This window comes from Pagrus pagrus (assembly GCF_965226575.1).
Source record: "Pagrus pagrus genome assembly, chromosome: 3".
Taxonomy (NCBI): domain Eukaryota; kingdom Metazoa; phylum Chordata; class Actinopteri; order Spariformes; family Sparidae; genus Pagrus; species Pagrus pagrus.
The window spans coordinates 35336094-35356548 of NC_140187.1; the positions used below are offsets into that span (position 1 = coordinate 35336094).

A 20455-nucleotide genomic window follows, 5' to 3' on the forward strand; every position below is an offset into this window, starting at 1 on the left:
AGTGGGCGGCGCACGCAGTAGCTCATTAACATAACAAAAAAAAAGTCAGAATCCGGCCGCTGAGAGCAGGGCTGTGAAACTGGTGTGTAAACAACCCTGCTGTGCTCAATCCTTCGGTTTTTTCGACCAAAGCATGTTACTATCACTCCATTTAGATATCAAGGACCCATGTCAACAAGCAGAAATGAGCATAATATGTCTCCTTTAAGATAAAAAAAACAGCTTTGTGCCATCTGTAGTCTGCACAGGGATCTGATCAAACAAAAGTGCCTGGGACTAAAATGCTCTTGTAATGGTTAAAAAAGTGCTATAAAAAATGCTAAAGTGCTTTTACAGTTTTTCTCAATTGTTTACACACATTTACTGGTACTTGAGACACAATGACCTCAACATGAAACTTGTGCACCAACCCCCTGAACAAATTCTGCTAAACTACAAGCACAATTCCTGCTTTACACTCAAATTGCAGTTCTAAAACATACTTTTTTCAGAACACTATGCACAATTCTCTGCATTTGGCACAATTTCCATGAAGAAAATCTCTTGTTTTCACAAGGAACACACTGTTATTCAAAATTCTAAAGTTAATTGCCCTACTATGCACACTGACTCATCACATGGGCAAACACCTGTCACACAGTTTTACAATTATCAATCAGAGCTTTAGCATAAAAGGGCAACATGATGATGCAATGTGGATGAGGTGCTGTGGCCCGACCGAAACAGAAGAGAGGATGCAGCATAGTTTTGTTTGTTTTTTCACTGTAGCTGCAAATTCTTCTGTTGTTTTGTATGTCGACCACTGTATGTGCAACTTTGTGTTGGTTGGGATGTACACCGTGTACATTGTTTTTGTGGGAAAAATAAAATATATTTGTTACTGTGTATTTGTGTGTTCTGAGTATAAAAACAATATTCTAAAATATTTTACAACACACTTATGTATGCACTGTCTGTAGTAAGTGGAACACTGAACAAAAAAGGTGAATGATGAATGGAGAAGAAGTGTTTTCCATTCATCATAGTGTTTTACATTGACCACATCAGAGTTCAACTGGTTCTTATAAATGTCTATTCATATGATGGTTTGTGTGTGTCATTTGAAAACAAAATATCATTTTGAGAAGAAATAACATTGTTTTGAATGTAAAGTTTCATTTTGCAGGAGAAGTGAGGGGTTTTGCCCATTGTTTGTGTGTTTTTTGATTTGTGTGTAGAGTTCTGAGAGTATGAGGCATGCTTTCAGAAAATGTGTGTAAACAATCGAGAAAACATTTAAAACTTGTGTGATTTTGCCAAAAATAATAAGCAAAGGAATGCTGTAATTCATGAAAGTACATGGTTAAAAACATAACATCATAAGTAATTATAAAGGTTAAAAAAAGTGGATTAAGGTGAAATTCATTGTGATCTGCTGATCGAGTGATCTGTTATCTGCTACTCTGGTCTTCTAGACAAACAAGCATAGAGTGATAAGCTAAAAGGGATATCTGTGTTTAAAACATAACTAATTCCTTATGTTATTTTGTAAAAGCTCTCTGATTACTGTTTTATATTGTTTCCTAAAGTGCTTCTTCTTCTAAGTTATTTCTTGAAAGCTAATCCTCAAATCACCTCGGGTGTTCGGGTTTAGATTGCTTGTGTCTGAGCTAAGACGGTAGAGGGGAAGACGGTGTTTTCACTCGTCCATTACAACACTGGACGTGACTGAAGCAACATCGTGTCTGTGTTTCTCATTTATTATTCCCCTTTACAGGTAAGAAAAGTGAACATAATCGGGTTCTGACATGTTTTCTGTGTCGTGAAAGATAAATAGGAAGTAAAATACTGGAGTTTGCAGTAACTTTGAGAGCTAATAAGTTTTGGTTACCTGAATGTTACACCCACCGTAGCTTTCTTGCTAGCTGCGTTGTGCGGAGCGGACCACATTGTTTCAGAGGTGTAGTAGTGCCGTTTGTGTGCAATGTTTGACATTTAATGAGAATATTTGATGATAACCATGTAGCACTGTTATTCTTGTATTTGTATGGGTAAAAGAGTGATGTTAATAGCTTCCATTTTGCAGGATATAAATTTGGTTATGACTTCTATACATGACAGATGTGATATACTTTCATCTATATTTGAACAGAAGTAGATGTAAAACATGAGGTTATATTACTATACAGTTTGCTGTCCATTTGAAAGTACAGTTTGTCAATTTTGATTTAAACCATTGTAAAGATATTTCATGTTTCCAGTACAATGTTTTATTTTTCTAACTGAGCAATCTTTTGAGATAACAGTTGTTATAACAGTTGCTAATTTGATAGCAATGTAATGTTGAGGAAAAGTGTGTATTCTTGAAAAAGTTCATTACAACACTGGACGTGACTGAAGCGACATCGTGTCTGTGTTTCTCATTTATTATTCCCCTTTACAGGGGTGTAACATTTTCTTGAGGCACCGCTGGGATTGGGTAAGACGAGGTTTGACTTCTGCCAGCAACGGACATCCCCAGCTCTCATTCAGTCCCCTTCAACTTACCCAGGCAGGCAGCATCCAGTGGCTTATACTGTGGTGGTTTGAATGTCTACAACAAAGAGCACAAGCAATCTGAGGTGAACTTAAAGTACCAGGAGCGCTATTGCTGAGGTTTAGCACACAAATTACTACTGTTACAGAGTGCTGAGTTGTTGCCACCAGGACAATGGAGTCAATTGAGATAGAGACATTGCAGTTGGAAATACTTGGACTTTTGTGTACACTGCCAGCAGACGATCTAAAAAAACTATGTGACTTCCTCGCTATTGCTGGAGAAGAATGTGAGCTTGTGGCAGGAAAGAACAGGGCTTCATTAATCACAATGATAAGTAATCACCTGCAAAGGGAGGAGTTACAAGAACTCAAAGATATGGGACTATCAGAACTCCTATTCTTAAAAGACAAGGTAACTGAGCTCCATGCTGAGGTAGCTATGACTTAGCACTCAGCTAAGCTTCAAGCAAAATCAAATGAAGATAAAAATGGACAAGACACAGGTCACTATACGACAAGAAAGCAGTCTCCCTCAATTACAGCCACTGCCTTCTACAGGGAGTACTTATAGGGGAAGTGAACACAAGGCTCAGGTCACCACAGTCATCCACACAACGCCAGTCTCAGGTACAGGTCCAGGTCAGGCCCCTCCCCCCTGGCACAAAGAGTCTCCGGGACAGATCGGAGAACCAGGACAAAAAGACCGTCTTACATTTTCCAGCTTAGCACGGCAGATTGAGCATGGCCTCCTTAAGGGCTTTCCTGAGACTGAGATTGTTGATGCCGTCATAAGAGCCATTGTTCCAGGAATGCAGTTACGCAGTTACTTAGAGGGGAAAAGTGACCTCAAACTACCAACACTTAGAAGGATACTCCATTGTCATTACCGAGAAAAGCGCAACAGAATTATATAAACAGTTGTCATCTGAAGTTCAGGGCATGAAGGAGACGCCTCAAAACTTCCTCATCCGTGCTCTAGATCTAAGGCAGAAGATTCCGTTTGCCTCACAAGAGTCAGAGTCAGGCCTAAGATATGATCCAGTGCTGGTACAGAACATGTTTCTTCACTCAGTGATGACTCGCCTGCAGAATGATAATATCAAACGAGATCTCCAGCCATATCTGGAACAAGTTGGTGTTTCTGATGAACTCCTGTTTGAAAAACTGAATACAGCATGTGCTTATGAAAGTGAGAGGCAAGACAAGAGGAAAATGACAACCCCACAGCGACCTGTAGCCGTTCACTCTGCACAGTCTGACCACACTCCTGCTGAAAAGAAGGAGAAAACGAGCCAGCCGGGTCACAGTAAGAATCAAATTGATATTCTCTCAGAACTGCAGGAGATGAAAGCTAACATGTCTCTCTTAAAGGACCTTAAAGCTGAAGTGACTTCCATCAAAGAGTCGATGCAGCAGCCCTCTTACCCACCCAGGCAGCACCCAGACCCAGCATTACCACCAGACTGCACTCCTCATCAGCTAGCACCAGTCCACCACGGCCCACCACAGAGACAATGGGCTGCTCCTGCCCCTGTAGCACAACATGGCTATCTTCAACTCAACCAAAGGTTCGCCAACCAACGCCCTCTCCCCACACCTGCACCACGCCGTAGAAGGAGATGCTATACTTGCGAGCAGGAAACTGTAGAAGACTGTAGTCACTGCTTCAGATGCGGCAGTAATGAACATTTCGCAGCCGGTTGCAGAATGGGCAGATCAGGTCAATTCAGAGGGAGCGCTTTAAACGGGCCAGGGTTACCCCAGCGGGCCAGGGAGTGACCGCTTCATCAACAGCGCCCCAACTTTGTGTACACTGTGGTGCACATGGAAGGAATGTGAGGCTGAGACAATGTGCATCATGTAAAGGTGTGTTATACTGTTCCAAAGCATGTCAACATGAACACTGGGTGGTCCACAGAAATCAGCGTTTAACAACCTCATGTAAAACAGTCCGAGCCACAACACGAAAGAGAAAACACATCAAAGTTGCTCCTCTAGTTGGAAAGAAATATCTTATTGACTGCCATATCCAAGACCAGCAGGTTAGAGCTTTGTGGGACTCCGGCTCACAAGTGACTGTAGTGAGTGAACACTGGCAGAACACTTACCACACGTAACATTGAGAGACATTTCTGAGATCATTGATGCTAATGACCCTTTAAACCTTGTTGCTGCTAACGGGGAAGACATGCCAAAAGTCGGATGGATAGAGGTGACATTTAGATTAGCTGCAGAGTCCCCACAACAGAGGTCGTTGTTCCCACCTTGGTGATTAAAGGTGACAGTCTTGCACGACCTATTGTTGGCTCAAATGTTATTGGACTGATTGTTGATAATAAGAATAATGCCACTGATAAACAGCAGCTAATTAAAACTGTCAAAGAAGCTTTTCCTGGCTTTGAAATGGATCATGCTGAAGTTTTTGTAGAGCAAGTTACTGCTGAACAGTGATCACATGAATATGTAGTCAAGACGACCAGAGAGCGAGTGCATGTCCCCAAACACACATCTGTAAAAGTAGATTGCCGTGTTCTGACAGCACCTTTACAAGTTGAGACAACACTGATGTTTGAGCCAAGTGTTGACCCACAGTGGCCAGTAGGCCTGCATGATATGAGGAAAATCTGCGATGTGCGATAACACTGTTCAATATTCGATGACGATTTAACTTGCGATAAATAAACAAATATTGAAGTTTGCATATTATTAACTATACAGTAAATAATAGTTTTTCCGCATTAATATGTAGACAGCTAACATAGACCCGAAACATTGAATAGCCAATGCCCACTGAATAAAGAATGAAATAAATTATTTTGAACATGCTTTTATCGAATAAACTGCACATGAATACCGCACCAATTAAGCAGAACATTAATTTGAATAAAACATCATAATTATATGAAATTAAAGTTTAATTTCCCCTGCTCCCTTTAAAGTATTTTCTTGTAAACTCAACCAAAACATCTCTTACCATGCAGAGTTGAAATAAATAAAAAAAAATCCAGTGGGAAACAACTTGCATAATTAAATAAATATAAATTAAACATGGCACTTTATATTAACTGTAATGTCTCTCATCACAATCATCAAGGCCCTTGACTCTGCCTAACAAGGTGCAGAGATCTATAGTATGAACTGAAATAGAGTAGGGCCAGCCCACTAAATCAAGAGAAAATAAAATCAGGAAAAAATATCTACCCTTTAGGTCAAGTTACAACCTTAGTTATTCCCTTGACACAAGTTCTTGGCCAAGAAAACCAGCATGTTAACTTTGTTAGGTTTCAGACATGTACCACATTCCCTGATGTGCTGAAGATGTACTGATGTGCTTACACAGTACCTGTCTTTGTAACACGTAACAGTCAGAGTTATTCAATGTAGCGCCACTAGGTGGCGCCTACTTTTGTTTAATGGGTAATGTAACCTGTACGATGAAGAAGAGTAGGTGTACTTCCGCTCCTCATGAGAAAGGATACCGCTAACAGAGAGAAGACTTCCCCTTTAATGTGTTTTTATTTTGTAAACTGTCGGTAGAAGAACCTCGGTGTGTTCGTCTGCACGAATTCCTGTAACATTAGTGCCTTAGAGACCTGGCATGGCATGGTCAGTGTTATGAATAAAAGTGCCGTGCGGAAACCCCCAATGTTGCCTGCCGTATCTTGAGTAACCGGAGCTACCCGGCGTTGCCGCACTAAAGTGGACCATCACCTTCCCCTTCACCAGCCCACGTTACAACGTCGTCTCTCCTGAATCCAAAATAACTCCATATAGCAGAAGTGCTGTTCTTCGTCGACCATTTTCATCGCTTTTCTCTCCTCCCTCAGCCATCATTACCTGGCAATCACCACCAAACTGATGTAGATTAATTTTGTGCGGGGTAGTTAACGGCTAGCTGGGGCTTCATCTGATTGGCCCTTGTATCCAGGGCTCCGTCTGATAGGCTAAATGTTAGCATGCTCACGGTGCATGCATGGTACATGTAAACAAAATGATTTTTCTTATTCATCGCGTGTCAGGCAGTCTTTTGCGATGTGTTTATCGCACATGTTCATATCACGATGACAATGAAAATTCGATTTATCGGGGCAGCCCTAGTGGCCAGAGGGCCTTGAATTCACTGATACTCTTGTGACACTGGGAAAAGGGGCAAAACCATTCATAATTGTGGATGTGCAAAACCCAACAGACCATGACGTCGTGCTCACTGGCAGAACTGTCATTGGGACAGTGCAGCAAGTTCAAGCAGTTTATCCACCGACAATCTTCGAACAATCCTGCGCCTCTCCTCAAATAACAGTGAGCAATGTGGGAGTAAGAAATGAACAAACCTCTTGTGGTGAATGGGATCCCCAAGTCGACGTGAACCATCTCAGCTCATCTGAAAAAGAAATAGTTCAACAAATGTTAAGAGAAGAGTCAGGCTCTTTCTCTAATTCTGATGACGACATTGGTTGTATTGAGAATCTGCGGCTTTCCATCTCACTGAAAGACACTGAGCCTGTGGCCAAAACTTACATCTCTGTGCCGAAACCACTTTATCAAGAGATGAAGAGCTACTTACATGACCTCATCACACAAGGTTGGGTGCGTAAATTGAACTCACCCTATGCATCCCCAGTTGTGTGCGTTCGGAAAAAGGATGGAAGCGTACGCCTGTGTATAGATTACCGTGAGTTAAACCACAAACTGTACCAGACCGTCAGCCTATTCCCCGGGTGCAGGACATCATGGATGGCCTGGGGGGGCACTCATGGTTTTCGCTCTTAGACCAGGGGAAAGCCTACCATCAGGGGTTCATGGCGGAAAAGACTCGGTCCCTCACTGCTTACGTAACCCCCTGGGGTTTGTATGAATGGATCCAAATCCCCTTTGGCCTGATGAACGCACCGGCTGCCTTCCAGCGATGTATGGAAGAGTGTCTAGAGGGGATTCGAGATCAGATTTGTATCCCATATCTTGACGATATACTTGTGTTCAGTCAGTCATTTGAAAGTCATGTTGAAAATGTCAGAACTGTGCTGAGGAGATTGAGAGAGTATGGCATAAAGTTGAAGCCGGCCAAATGTGAGATGTTTCGTCGAGAGGTTCGCTATCTTGGGCGGGTTGTTTCATCAGAGGGCAGTAAAATTGACCCTGCTGACACCATAGCTGTCAGAGCCCTAAAAGACAAGCAACCAACCACTGTGGGAGAATTAAGAGCCATCATGGGTCTCCTCAGTTATTATCGCCAGTACATTCTAGGGCATTAACAGAAAAGCCGATTTGTCGACGCGTCGACATCAGTGGCGCAAGTCGACGGCCCCTGAGAGTGGTCGGCAAGTCGTGTTTTTTTGTTTTATTTTTTGGGCAGTGAACAGTGTCAACGAATTTGTCTTCAAAATAAGAGCTTTACATTGCATCCAATTGGATTTTAGAACTGGGTTCTTAGCGGGGGGCTTTTAATTTGAAAGTAGCGACCGTTCGTAGCTTGCCGCTACACAACAAGCTGACAGCAGCTACTAGCTGTTTGGTTGTGTCCGCTAGCTGTCAGCTACAGAGACCGAGGAGACGCTAGCATCTCACGGATCTCAGCGGCTTTCCTGTTGCTCATCTTGATGTCCGCGGATGACGTGATGGACTGATTGCTGTGATCAGCTGTTTCCTGGTTTTAAAACTCTCTGGCTGTGGGCCAGACACACATCCCATGTATGGAGGTGTTCCTCCGCTGTGTCAATGTGATGACGTCATCGAACAACGTGTCAACTCGACTTCGACTTTATGACGGATAAGTCGACTTGAAAAAATCTGAAGTCACTAGTACATTCGTAATTTCTCTCAAATAGCTGCCCCTCTGTACGACCTCTCGAGAGCCCCTACTGATGTACAAAAGAGTGACAAACATGGAACAAGAATGAGACAGATAAAAAGGAAACACAATGGCGCATCCTCTAACCAGCCCATTGTATGGACAGAAAAACATCAGCACTTGCTTGAGGAACTTTTGGATCATCTAGTGGAGCCACCAATACTTGCCTTTCCTGACTTCAGCAAACCCTTTGTCCTACACATGGACGCATCCAACCTGGGCCTGGGGGCCGTTTTATATCAACAACAGGAAGGAAAAATGCGAGTAATAGCATACGCGTCCCGGACGCTCACTGTATCCGAGAAGAACTACCATCTACATTCCAGAAAATTGGAGTTCCTGGCCCTTAAATGGGCCGTGTGTGAAAAATTCAGGGACTATTTGATCGGCTCATCATGCACTGTGTATACGGATAACAATCCGCTGACTTTTGTTTTGTCCACGGCAAAGCTAAATGCAACTGGATGCCGGTGGGTTGCTGAATTAGCAGATTTTCACCTCACTATAGGATACCGGCCAGGAAAGGAAAACGTTGATGCAGAGAGTCTTTCGAGGATGCCAGTAGACAGCCACTCCATTTTGAAAAAATGCACTGAGGAATTGTCATCTCGTTCAGTACAAGCAGTAGTACAGTCGGTTGAGGACCCAAGTCCTAATCCAGTGTGGTCCATGGCTCTGTCTGCTCAGTGCAAAGACATCAAAAAGTCAAAACATCAGCCTCTCTTGCCTGCAGAGATTTGTCAAGCTCAGGAGGAAGATAAAAATATCGGCCAAGTGATTGAGTGTCGTCAGTTAAATGAAAGACCTGATAACAAACAGTTAAAATCATTCAGTGCACAAAGTAAAAGGCTGATACGCGAATGGGAAAAACTCACCTTAGATGATGATGGCATCTTGTATCGAAAAACAGCCACACGCACACAGCTTGTTCTGCCAGAAAAGTACAAGGCAACTGTTTTGAAGGAATTACATGACGATATGGTGCACCAAGGAGTTGACCGCAGCACCTCATTGGTAAGAGAACGCTTCTTTTGGGCTCATATGCAACAGGACATTGAACATTATGTGGCTCGAAGCTGTTCATGTTTGAAACAAAAGAAGCCCAGCCGAGAGGCTAGAGCACCCCTAACCAACATTGTCACAACCCAGCCCTTTGAATTAGTCTCCATTGATTTTTTGCATCTTGACAAGTGTGCAGGCGGGTATGAATATGTATTGGTTATCATTGACCATTTCTCAAGATTTGCCCAAGCCTATGCTACCACCTCTAAGTCGGCAAAAACGGTAGCAGACAAACTTTTCAATGATAATGCATTAAAATTTGGATTCCCTCAACGCATCCATCATGATCAGGGAGGTGAATTTCAAAACCAGCTCCTCGTACAACTGAAGCAGACCTCTGGAGTGCTAGGCTTGCGAACTACGCCATACCACCCTGAAGGAAACGGCCAAGTAGAACGCTTCAACCGAACACCCATACAGATGCTTAGAACACTGACAGAAAGAGAAATCGAACTGGAAGGACTCATTGAACAAGTTGATTTTTGCATACAACTGTATAAGATGCGAAGTCACAGGTTTTTCTCCCTTTTATCTCCTTTTTGGGAGGACCCCAAGACTGCCTGTCGACATACTCTTCCGCCTGACACCAGAAACAGGTACGCCTGATCACAGAGAGTACATGCAAGTGGCGAGAAGGGATGCAGGAAGCCTATGAAATAACAAAGAACAGTGCAAGAAAGTCGGCTGAACGAGGGAAAAGAAACCATGATCGCAAAGTGAGGAGCTCAGAGTTGGAGCCAGGAGATCGCGTTCTGGTTAGAAACTTGACCCCAAGAGGAGGTACTGGCAAGCTACGCAGCCATTGGGAAGAAACTATCCATCAGGTTGTTCGACGAGTAAACAAGGATGCTCCAGTTTATGAAGTTGTACCAGAACAAGGAAAGGGGAGAGATAGCAGGATATTACATCGCAATCTCTTGCTTCCGTGTGACCATCTGCCTTTGGAAGTTCCCCTAAAAGTCGCCAGATCACAGAGGAAAAATTTAAAACAGACAAATGAAGGGAAAACCAATACTCAGCAAGAGGATGACAGCGATGAGGATTCAGAGGATGACTGGCTCTATTACCTACCTAAACAGCCTCCCCAGGATGCACATCCACAGGCATGTAATGAAGAGGAATATATTGGCCAGGCAGCAGACTCTGAACTGACAGGAGCACATCACAAGCAAGGAGAGGAACAGGAGAGACTGATACAGCTGAGGGCGGATCCAGGCGGGATTGAGTTGCTGGACAGGGATGAGGCTCCAGAGGAACTGAAAATTCTTGGAGGCCACCTCTGTCACCTCCATCACGTGACAGTCACAGTGAAAATGAACAAGTGCAAGAGCGGCCAGGGAGAGAACGGCAACGACCAAAGCTATTCACCTATAATGAGTTTGGTAATCCAGTTTGCTACAGTATGGGACCTCCGGCCAGACCCATGTATAGGTTGAACCCTATGCAACACTACAGAGTCCATCAACCAGGGACCATGTGGCCAGATTCTGTCCACTACCCCACATACCAACCTGTGCCCCTGCACGGGTAACCACAGACATTTTATGGACTGTCTCACACACATACACACATACACATCCCATACGCTCATGGACTTTTGAGAAAGCAGTGTCAACATACATACATGCACACATATCCCATACACTCATGGACTTTTGAGACAGCAGAGTGTCAAGACACACAAACACACTCATAAATGGACTGTTGAAGCAGCTTGATCTGCCACACACATCATACACTCAAGGACTTTGGGTAGGCCAAGTGCCTACACACGAACTGTTGGAATATCTTGGTTGCACCTGCCTTAATCATTTCATGTCGAGGACGACATTTTTGTTGAGTGGTAATGGTAATGGTTAAAAAAGTGCTATAAAAAATGCTAAAGTGCTTTTAAAACTTGTGTGATTTTGCTAAAAAAAAGTAAGCAAAAGAATGCTATAATTCATGAAAGTACATGGTTAAAAACATAACATCATAAGTAATTATAAAGGTTAAAAAAAGTGGATTAAGGTGAAATTCATTGTGATCTGCTGATCGAGTGATCTGTTATCTGCTACTCTGGTCTTCTAGACAAACAAGCATAGAGTGATAAGCTAAAAGGGATATCTGTGTTTAAAACATAACTAATTCCTTATGTTATTTTGTAAAAGCTCTCTGATTACTGTTTTATATTGTTTCCTAAAGTGCTTCTTCTTCTAAGTTATTTCTTGAAAACTAATCCTCAAATCACCTCGGGTGTTCGGGTTTAGATTGCTTGTGTCTGAGCTAAGACGGTAGAGGGGAAGACGGTGTTTTCACTCGTCCATTACAACACTGGACGTGACTGAAGCAACATCGTGTCTGTGTTTCTCATTTATTATTCCCCTTTACAGGTAAGAAAAGTGAACATAATCGGGTTCTGACATGTTTTCTGTGTCGTGAAAGATAAATAGGAAGTAAAATACTGGAGTTTGCAGTAACTTTGAGAGCTAATAAGTTTTGGTTACCTGAATGTTACACCCACCGTAGCTTTCTTGCTAGCTGCGTTGTGCGGAGCGGACCACATTGTTTCAGAGGTGTAGTAGTGCCGTTTGTGTGCAATGTTTGACATTTAATGAGAATATTTGATGATAACCATGTAGCACTGTTATTCTTGTATTTGTATGGGTAAAAGAGTGATGTTACAGTTTTTCTCAATTGTTTACACACAGTTACTGGTACTTGAGACACAATGACCTCAACATGAAACTTGTGCACCAACCCCCTGAACAAATTCTGCTAAACTACAAGCACAATTCCTGCTTTACACTCAAATTGCAGTTCTAAAACACACTTTTTTCAGAACACTATGCACAATTCTCTGCATTTGGCACAATTTCCATGGAGAAAATCTCTTGTTTTCACAAGGAACACACTGTTATTCAAAATTCTAAAGTTAATTGCCCTACTATGCACACTGACTCATCACATGGGCAAACACCTGTCACACAGTTTTACAATTAGCAATCAGAGCTTTAGCAAGGGCAACACGATGATGCAATGTGGATGAGGTGCTGTGGCCCGACTGAAACAGAAGAGAGGATGCAGCATAGTTTTTTTTTTTTTTTTACTGTAACTGCAAATTCTTCTGTTGTTTTGTATGTCGACCATTGTATTTGCAACTTTGTGTTGGTTGGGATGTACACCGTGTACATTGTTTTTGTGGGAAAAATAAAATATTTGTTACTGTGTATTTGTGTGTTCTGAGTATAAAAACAATATTCTAAAATATTTTACAACACACTTATGTATGCACTGTCTGTAGTAAGTGTAACACTGAACCAAAAAGATGAATGATGAATGGAGAAGAAGTGTTTTCCATTCATCATAGTGTTTTACATTGACCACATCAGAGTTCAACTGGTTCTTATAAATGTCTATTCATATGATGGTTTGTGTGTGTCATTTGAAAACAAAATATCATTTTGAGAAGAAATAACTGTTTTGAATGTAAAGTTTCATTTTGCAGGAGAAGTGAGGGGTTTTGCCCATTGTGTGTGTGTTTTTTGATTTGTGTGTAGAGTTCTGAGAGTATGAGGCATGCTTTCAGAAAATGTGAGTAAACAATCGAGAAAAACTGTAATAGCTTCCATTTTGCAGGATATAAATTTGGTTATGACTACTATACATGACAGATGTGATACTTTCATCTATATTTGAACAGAAGTAGATGTAAAACATGAGGTTATATTACTATACAGTTTGCTGTCCATTTGAAAGTACAGTTTGTCAATTTTGATTTAAACCATTGTAAAGATATTTTATGTTTCCAGTACAATGTTTTATTTTTCTAACTGAGCAATCTTTTGAGATAACAGTTGTTATAACAGTTGCTAATTTGATAGCAATGTAATGTTGAGGAAAAGTGTGTATTCTTGTTCTTCTTCATTACAACACTGGACGTGACTGAAGCAACATTGTGTCTGTGTTTCTCATTTATTATTCCCCTTTACAGGGGTGTAACACTCTCACCTTCTTTTGAATAGGAAAAATATCCTGTCGCCATTGAAAAGAAGGTAATTCCCAACGTTCACTGAACAGAGCTACTGCAGCTTCGAACAACCCTGTGCCTATACTTATTCAGATTTAGATATTGAAATGGAAACCGTACATTTACAGATGCTTGTGACAGAAGACTCTCCATGAGGTGAAACCCCTGAAATACTTCAAAATATACTACTGCACAATATTGCTAACATGTTTGAAAAAAAAGAATAAATAAATAAAGACTGAAATTGTTTTTTTTTTATGCAGTTTTATATTTTTGAATCATCTGTTTTTAGAATATTTTAAAATATATCTAAAATATTATTTAATTTACACAGTTGATGTTCTTTTTCATTCTGTCTGGGCTGCCTGTGGCAAGGATGTCCGAGACATGCGTCTGTTACCGGCAGCAGACCTGGGGGAAATCCTGGACCAGCAGCAAAGGATAAAAACGTAACATATAGCATTTCCAACCCACTACATGTCTATGTCTGTTCCTTGGTCCAGCCCAGCTCATATAAGGCTACATGACTATGAGTATGAGTATAATGCTGAAATGAAGACTACACAAGTAGTGATGTTCTGAAGTTTACTGTAGTAAGACTACACAAGTAGTGATGCTCTGGAGTTTACTGTAGGAAGACTACACAAGTAGTGATGCTCTGGAGTTTACTGTAGGAAGACTACACAAGTAGTGATGCTCTGGAGTTTACTGTAGGAAGACTACACAAGTAGTGATGCTCTGGAGTTTACTGTAGGAAGACTACACAAGTAGTGATGCTCTGGAGTTTACTGTAGGAAGACTACACAAGTAGTGATGCTCTGGAGTTTACTGTAGGAAGACTACACAAGTAGTGATGCTCTGGAGTTTACTGTAGGAAGACTACACAAGTAGTGATGTTCTGAAGTTTACTGTAGGAAGACTACACAAGTAGTGATGCTCTGGAGTTTACTGTAGGAAGACTACACAAGTAGTGTTGTTCTGGAGTTTACTGTAGGAAGACTACACAAGTAGTGATGTTCTGAAGTTTACTGTAGGAAGACTACACAAGTAGTGATGCTCTGGAGTTTACTGTACAGTAGCACAAGTAGCCGAGAGTGCTGAATTCAGTAAAGTGGGGGGGTGGGGGGGGCTATTAACATACCTGTAATTGGCCATCATTTGCTTACATTAGCCAACATAAACTATTGGTCTGAGTGAATGGAAGTGAACAAGTGTGCATTTAATTGCTTTTCAGTCACACTTTAAAAAGGAAAGAAATTCATCATCGTCATTATCATCATCATCATCATCATCATCATCATCAGCAGCAGTAACTGCTTTCTGTCTGTCATTTCTCTCTTCACTTATAATTGTTTCACATCATTTTTTTCAAGTTTTAAATGACTTTAAGATGCATTTCTTGTTTTCCTTAATTGAACAATTGTTTGACCAACTGATTCAAATTTCATAGAAATTATTGTAGGACTTTTTGTAATAGTAGCAACAATTCCACAGCAGTATCTCTATAACATTCAGGTCTCTTTGGGAATTAAATACATTTTTTGTAAATTGTGGATGTATGTTGAACATTATAGATTTGTTTACACGCAGGCCTGCACATTCCTCTCTGTTGACATACTTTGTGGTCATTGAAAAAAGTAAACTGCCATGGCAGGAAAACGACACAATCGGTGTTAACTTAAATGTTGTGGTGATTTATCAGAGTTGACATTAACGTGAGGCTGGGCTTGTTCACAGCCAGTGGCAGCTGATAGGCTGCCCCCTGAAGCCTCACAGCCCATCCCGTCCAATCACCCTGCTCCATTTGCATGTTATGTAATTGGGCTGCCTGCATGTGTGGCTGGGGGGAGGAAAGTTAAAGCAACTGTCTCTGTCCAATCACTCTTTCCAGGCAAGCAGAGGAGTGCTGGTTCTGCAGACAGGCAAGGGGTAAGGACCATACTTGAGTTTGTTCCTTCTCTTTCATAATTCCTTGCATGATGCATAATGGTTATAGGTGAGAGAGCAGACTGCTGATTGGTCGCACACAGACACTATCCAAAAATACTAATGGACACATAAATAATTATTCTGCATCGTGTTTTTCTTCAAACTGTTTCATGCTGAAGCCACCACAGAGTTTGCTCTTTGGACTCATTCACACTGTCAAGACTCGTGACTGACTTTTGACCTCTCAGTCTTTTCAAAACAGCAGACCACACATAGTTTATCATGAAAGACCTGCACACACACAAAGCTAACAGACACACAACTTTGTTGATTGTATTCTGAAGTCAGTGAGTTGAATCAACTTCATGGTCTCTTGTAGCTTTAAACACCCTTTTGCCAGAGAAATACTGGAACACACTTACACATTTCAGTTGCTTCATGGTTGCAAAGTATAAAAAAATATACACAGCTCAGGAAACCCTCTTGCTATATAAAATGGCACTTTTGTCCCATGTTTGACACAACCAATACAGTCTGATTCCTTGTTCCATTTACAAACATATTTTCTGGTGGTCCTGGTGTGTGTTTCTGCCTCTCCAGAACACAGAGAGCTGTGAGGATGAAGATCGCAGTGATTGGTCAGAGTCTGTTCGGCCAGGAGGTTTACAAGGAGCTGAGGAAGGACGGCCACACCATTGTCGGAGTCTTCACCATCCCTGACAAGGATGGCAAGGCTGACCCACTAGGTGAGTGCTTAACTGTGACTGGGACCTTCAAACCTTACCTTTGCCATAAAGAGATGTAGGAGAAGTTAGAGTAGAATTTAATCTGTCACTGAAGTCTCCAAATCAAATAAGTAATATCATTCAGAACAGCTGCCAAATGGAATTTGGACTCCTCACTCCACTGGTTGTTATCACTTTGGTCCCCTAAACTCCTGTAAAAGTTGCATAGTCATTACTGTTTGTGTCCAAGTACTGTTTGTCATTACCTGTAGTATAACTTTATGCCAGAAAAAGCTTAATATCAAAGCTTAAAACAGCTGTAGATTTACTTTCATCACTTATACAGTACTTAAACAGTCAGAAATGGTAATACAGATTAAAGAAACAATTCAATATTTTTTTTGTCATTATCTACTCACCCTTATAATATCAGGATGGAAAGTTTCGTTGTCCACAAAACATTTCTGGAGCTTCACAGCAAAACAGCATTGCAGCACTATCTTCTCTAAACAACTGAAATAGCTGGGGACTTGTTTTAAAATGTTTTAAAAGTCTCCAGAAGCCCCAAGATCCCAAACTGATTTGAAAAGACGTTAATTTGTGTGTTCACGTGCACCCTGTCTGAAGTGGGTGCTCCAACTCTGTTTTGCTGTGAAGCTCCAGAAATGTTTTGTGGACTTCAAAACTTCACATGAAGTTCTCCTCCCCCTATTAGCATGGTAGGAGATAATGACTGGATTTTACTTTTTGGGAGAACTGTTCCTTTAAGACATTTAACACTACGCTGACAACAAATGTACAAATACTGTATTTTTACTAAACTTTTTGAAAGAGTTTGATCATTCTTTGGTCACACAGCAACTGAGGCCGAGAAGGATGGTGTTCCTGTCTTCAAGTTCCCCCGCTGGCGTGTGAAGGGCCAGGCCATCCCAGAGGTGGTTGCTCAGTACAAGGCCACTGGTGCTGAGCTGAATGTTCTGCCCTTTTGCTCCCAGTTCATTCCCATGGAGGTCATCGACTACCCGAAACACGGCTCCATTATCTACCACCCCTCCCTGCTGCCTCGCCACAGGGGAGCCTCTGCTATCAACTGGTGAGTGATACACATGTTTATCAGGTTGGGGTAAACATGGTGACACGTGCAGTTGTTTAGCTGCCGTCTCTGACACACAGGACCCTGATCCATGGTGACAAAAAGGGCGGGTTCACTGTGTTCTGGGCTGACGACGGACTGGACACTGGACCAATCCTGCTGCAGAGGGACTGTGATGTTGAACCCAATGACACCGTCAACACAATATACAAGAGATTCCTCTTCCCAGAGGGAGTCAAGGGCACAGTAAGTGTAGTGATGGGGAAAGGCATTGTGGGTGAAAAAATTAGTTGAAACTCACATGTTTGATATTAATAGCATTATTCCATATACTATGATCACCACACGTTGCACACGGTATTAATTGTATCACAATATAGTGATTCTGTGATATTTGATACATTGTAAGACAATCAACTACTACACATCACGATGTCTGTTGAACTGAAGAACATAAAATACCCCTAAAAAAAGCATTGTGTTTTTATTCACTGCAGTGTGGTGTCAGTTTCACAGAATTTGACATGAACTGAGATGAAACTATGTATAAAAAGTGCATAGTCTTCGCTCAGTGCCTCTATAACATACACACACACACAGACTGCAACTTGTCATGTGCTATCATTCCAGTATAAAACAGCCACAAACTGGCTAAAGGCTGAATATCAGACGGTGTGAAAGACTACTGTGACATTATGCATTTAACCTATTGTCGACCAAAATATTGATTATTACAGGATTAAAGGACTATACCACTGATCGTAAGCTCCTCAGTTTCAAATGAAATCCTCTTGTACAGTTTTAGATCTGTTTGTACCATGGGTTTACATTCATGAGTCACCTCTCAAAACTCCATTGAATTGTGTAAATAATAGCAGCGAACATTAAATGTACATTATTTAAGCTACATTTCCATTAGGAAGGATTACAGAGCAGACCTTTCAAATCAGTCTGAGCTTGTACAGCATTGACAATCAAACATTAACGTAAGTTAACTTGATGTTTACCCTCATTTAAGACACTGCTAATGGAATCACAAATCCAAAGCATTACAATGTGGTTTGTAAAATAAACAGCTGCTAAAGTTTTTTGTGTTATTTTGTGTGATTTGTAGTAAATCAAACAAAACCAGTGACATGTCCTTTAAAGCAGCAAGATTAACTAAAACTTAACACAATAATGTTCAAAGTACAAAATATAAGGAGCATCTCTTTTCATTAACAACAAAAAAAGATTAATCTCTTTGAAAGGCTTGACGAGTCACAACATGTAGCTAAATAAAAGCAGACAAGTGGATAAATGAGTGTATCATGTAATGGACCCTGTTTCTACTGTCAGCTGCCTGCAGCCATCTCCCCTCCCAACATAACAACCACTGTGATGGCAAAGTCCATAGAGATAGCGCTCATGTTTGGCTTCAATGACTTGAAGTGCATTGTTCTGGTTCCAGGTGGAAGCCGTGAAGCTGATTGCAGTGGGGAAGGCCCCGAGGATAACCCAGCCACAGGAGGGAGCCACATATGAGTGTATTCAGAAGAAAGATAATTCCAGGGTAATATACAAGGACATCCAGATAGAGAAATTCTATAAACTCATAATCCAGTACTGATAAATAAAGTGAATACAATAAAATGAATAAAGCTGCTGTAAGTGTTGTTGTAGTTTAAGCTAACTTCCTTAACGTTTTGCAGTTAGCATGTCTTTCCTCCTCTCTACGTCACCACATGAATATTGAGAATTAATCATAAGACACAGCAACAAACAGGAGGACTGCCTCTTAATGGAGTTCTCTGTCCTGATTGGGTCAAGTGGGCAGGGATACCAGAAAATGTATTTTCTCTTTTACTGCATAAGCAGGGGGAGGAGAGAGAGTTTCTGACCAGACACTCTACAGCAGTGATTACTGTTGGAATACATAATAATATTTGGTAACCACATTTGCATATGTTTAATTGACAGCATAATTTAGCATGGATTTGGTCATTGACTGTGGAAGCAAAGAAAGGCCATGAGGATTATAATCAGTTACCTAATCCACAATTGGTAGTACCTGATGGTAAAATTTAAATGCTGCTGAATGTGTAGCATTGGACTTTTGAAAAACATCTATTCTGTGTATGTGTGGTTTAATGTTGTGATTTTATGTTGTGCAGTTTAGTCAAAAGTCAAAAGCTTGATTTAAAGAGTTTGAAGATTGACAAGTTGAAATGGGAAATGTTGGTGTCCAATCCTCAAATGAATGAATGATTCCGGCTGAATGGCACAACTGATGCAGTCCAGCCTGAATCAAACCTTTCTTATCAGCTCAGACACCTTGATTTTCTGTTTGATTTTGAGAAAAGTGAATTTATATTCAGCAATATTTGATTGCTTTACATTTTTGTATATTGAATCTGAAGACATTAAAATAACAGATCCCTCTGTGTGTTGGCAGATTGACTGGAACCAGTCGGCTGAGGCTCTCCACAACTGGATCAGAGGAAATGACAAAGTGCCTGGTGCGTGGGCGGAGGTTGATAGACAGGTAAATCATTCATCTCCACCCTTTGTTTCTTTGTCACACTCCTGGACTGAATGCTCAGTTCTAACAGAATTTGATATCTCATATTGATTTTGTTGGGGAACAAAGGTAGGGCAGGTGTGGTTATTAGCAATTAATAATTACTAATAGTAATTATTAATAATACAATTATTAATTAAATCAATAAAACGGGGCACCAACCTGGAATCAAACGCTAACCAGACAGGAAAACAGTCTCAAAAGAAGGGTTCACTTTAAATGTAAATATTAGTAAAATATTTACATTTAAAGGAACAGTGAAGGAAATGAATCCGAGCACTGACCATCACAACCAGCTGTTACCACAAAGCATATGCACAAATAATCACAGAAAACTGCTCTGTAAACTATTATAGAATTTATTAATGTTAGAAAATTGATCAATAATCAATAATACTTCAATCAACAAATATCTATTGTTCAACTACAACAGCTAAACTATGAAACTAAAACACTATTATAGCAACTATTTGAGCAACAAACAACAAACAACAAACAAGCATGCGGGGTGTGTGTGTGTGTGTGTGTGAGTCAGAGTGACAAAGAGGGAGAGAGAGCCAAGATGATGGACAAGATGGCCGATGCGATCTCTTGGAAGATGACGTCTCTGTGTCTTCAAGATGGCAAACTTTACCACGCCATGCCAAGGGCTGGTCAATGGAGGTGACTGCGCGAGGCTTCAACAAGCAATGGCGGAACAGTGTCTGTCAAC

The 20455-nt window shown here is 41.1% G+C and overlaps 1 protein-coding gene across 1 annotated transcript in view; it reads left to right on the forward strand.

Annotated features, from left to right (window-relative positions):
• The first annotated feature begins 15291 nt into the window (after positions 1 to 15291).
• Positions 15292 to 20455, forward strand: part of aldh1l1 (aldehyde dehydrogenase 1 family, member L1) — a 60711-nt gene continuing 55547 nt past the window's right edge. Inside the window, exons 1-6 of the mRNA XM_084349219.1 lie at positions 15292 to 15365; positions 15966 to 16111; positions 16949 to 17183; positions 17264 to 17429; positions 18634 to 18735; positions 19618 to 19707. Of these exons, the coding sequence (XP_084205345.1) occupies positions 15985 to 16111; positions 16949 to 17183; positions 17264 to 17429; positions 18634 to 18735; positions 19618 to 19707 (720 nt within the window). The 5' untranslated portion in view covers positions 15292 to 15365; positions 15966 to 15984. The remainder of the gene's footprint in view (positions 15366 to 15965; positions 16112 to 16948; positions 17184 to 17263; positions 17430 to 18633; positions 18736 to 19617; positions 19708 to 20455) is intronic.